Source organism: Arachis duranensis, chromosome 1 (genome assembly GCF_000817695.3).
Source record: "Arachis duranensis cultivar V14167 chromosome 1, aradu.V14167.gnm2.J7QH, whole genome shotgun sequence".
NCBI classification, from domain to species: Eukaryota; Viridiplantae; Streptophyta; class Magnoliopsida; order Fabales; family Fabaceae; genus Arachis; species Arachis duranensis.
The window spans coordinates 44,558,797-44,559,696 of NC_029772.3; the positions used below are offsets into that span (position 1 = coordinate 44,558,797).

Consider the following 900-nt stretch of genomic DNA (forward strand, 5'->3'; position numbering starts at 1 on the left):
TCACTCTATTGTGAGTTTTTACTTGACGATAACCGGTGCACTTGCCGGAAGGAATTTTTGCCGATCGTGCAATTTCCTAATATCGTAGCTATCAAGTTTATGGCGCCGTTGCCGGGGATTGGTTTTCGATTGACAATTCTCAAATTGGAAGTTAACTAGATTGAGCATTTTTCTTGTTTTGTTAATTTTTGCACTCTGTTATTTGCTTTTTCTTTCTTTATGTCTTTAAATTCAAGCAACTAACTCACTGACTCACTAACTATTTGAATTAATTCCTCAACTGCTCTAACCATACTCTTCCATTAACCAAGAGTATTTCACTTGTTTGTTGCCTGTGCTGTGTTCTTGTATGACAGGTAGGAGAGGAGAGACATCAACTCCTCCATATACCGAACCAGAGAGGACCCTTCATAAACTTAAAAGGGAAGCAAGAGGGAAGAGAGTACTGAGAGAAGAAGAATCTAAAGGAGAATCTGAGGACAATTTTGAGGAAGCTCTAGATCTCAACATGGATAGAGAAGTTCACAACCATGAGAGAGCTGATGGAAACAATGCCATTCCTGAGAGGAGGGTTCTTGGTTCATACATAAACCCAACCTCTGGGAATTGTGGTAGCAGCATTCAAAAACCACCCATTCAGGCCAACAATTTCGAACTCAAACCACAGCTAATATCACTGGTGGAGGATCATTGTTCATTTGGTGGGAGTGCTAATGAAGACCCAAACCAACATCTCACAAAATTCCTGAGAATTTACGACACTGTGAAGTCCAATGGAGTCCAGGAAGATGCCTACAAACTGCTCTTGTTCCCATTTTCACTTAGGGACAAGGCAGCTAAGTGGCTAGAATCATTCCCAAGGGATAGCCTAACAACCTGGGATGAAGTGGAAAGCAAGTT

At 41.2% G+C, this 900-nt stretch overlaps 1 protein-coding gene across 1 annotated transcript in view; it reads left to right on the plus strand.

Moving 5' to 3' along the window:
- The first annotated feature begins 508 nt into the window (after positions 1-508).
- The window catches only part of LOC127748305 (uncharacterized), a 2,282-nt gene continuing 1,890 nt past the window's right edge, over positions 509-900 (plus strand). Inside the window, exon 1 of the mRNA XM_052262550.1 lies at positions 509-897. Coding sequence (XP_052118510.1) covers positions 509-897 — 389 coding nt within the window. The remainder of the gene's footprint in view (positions 898-900) is intronic.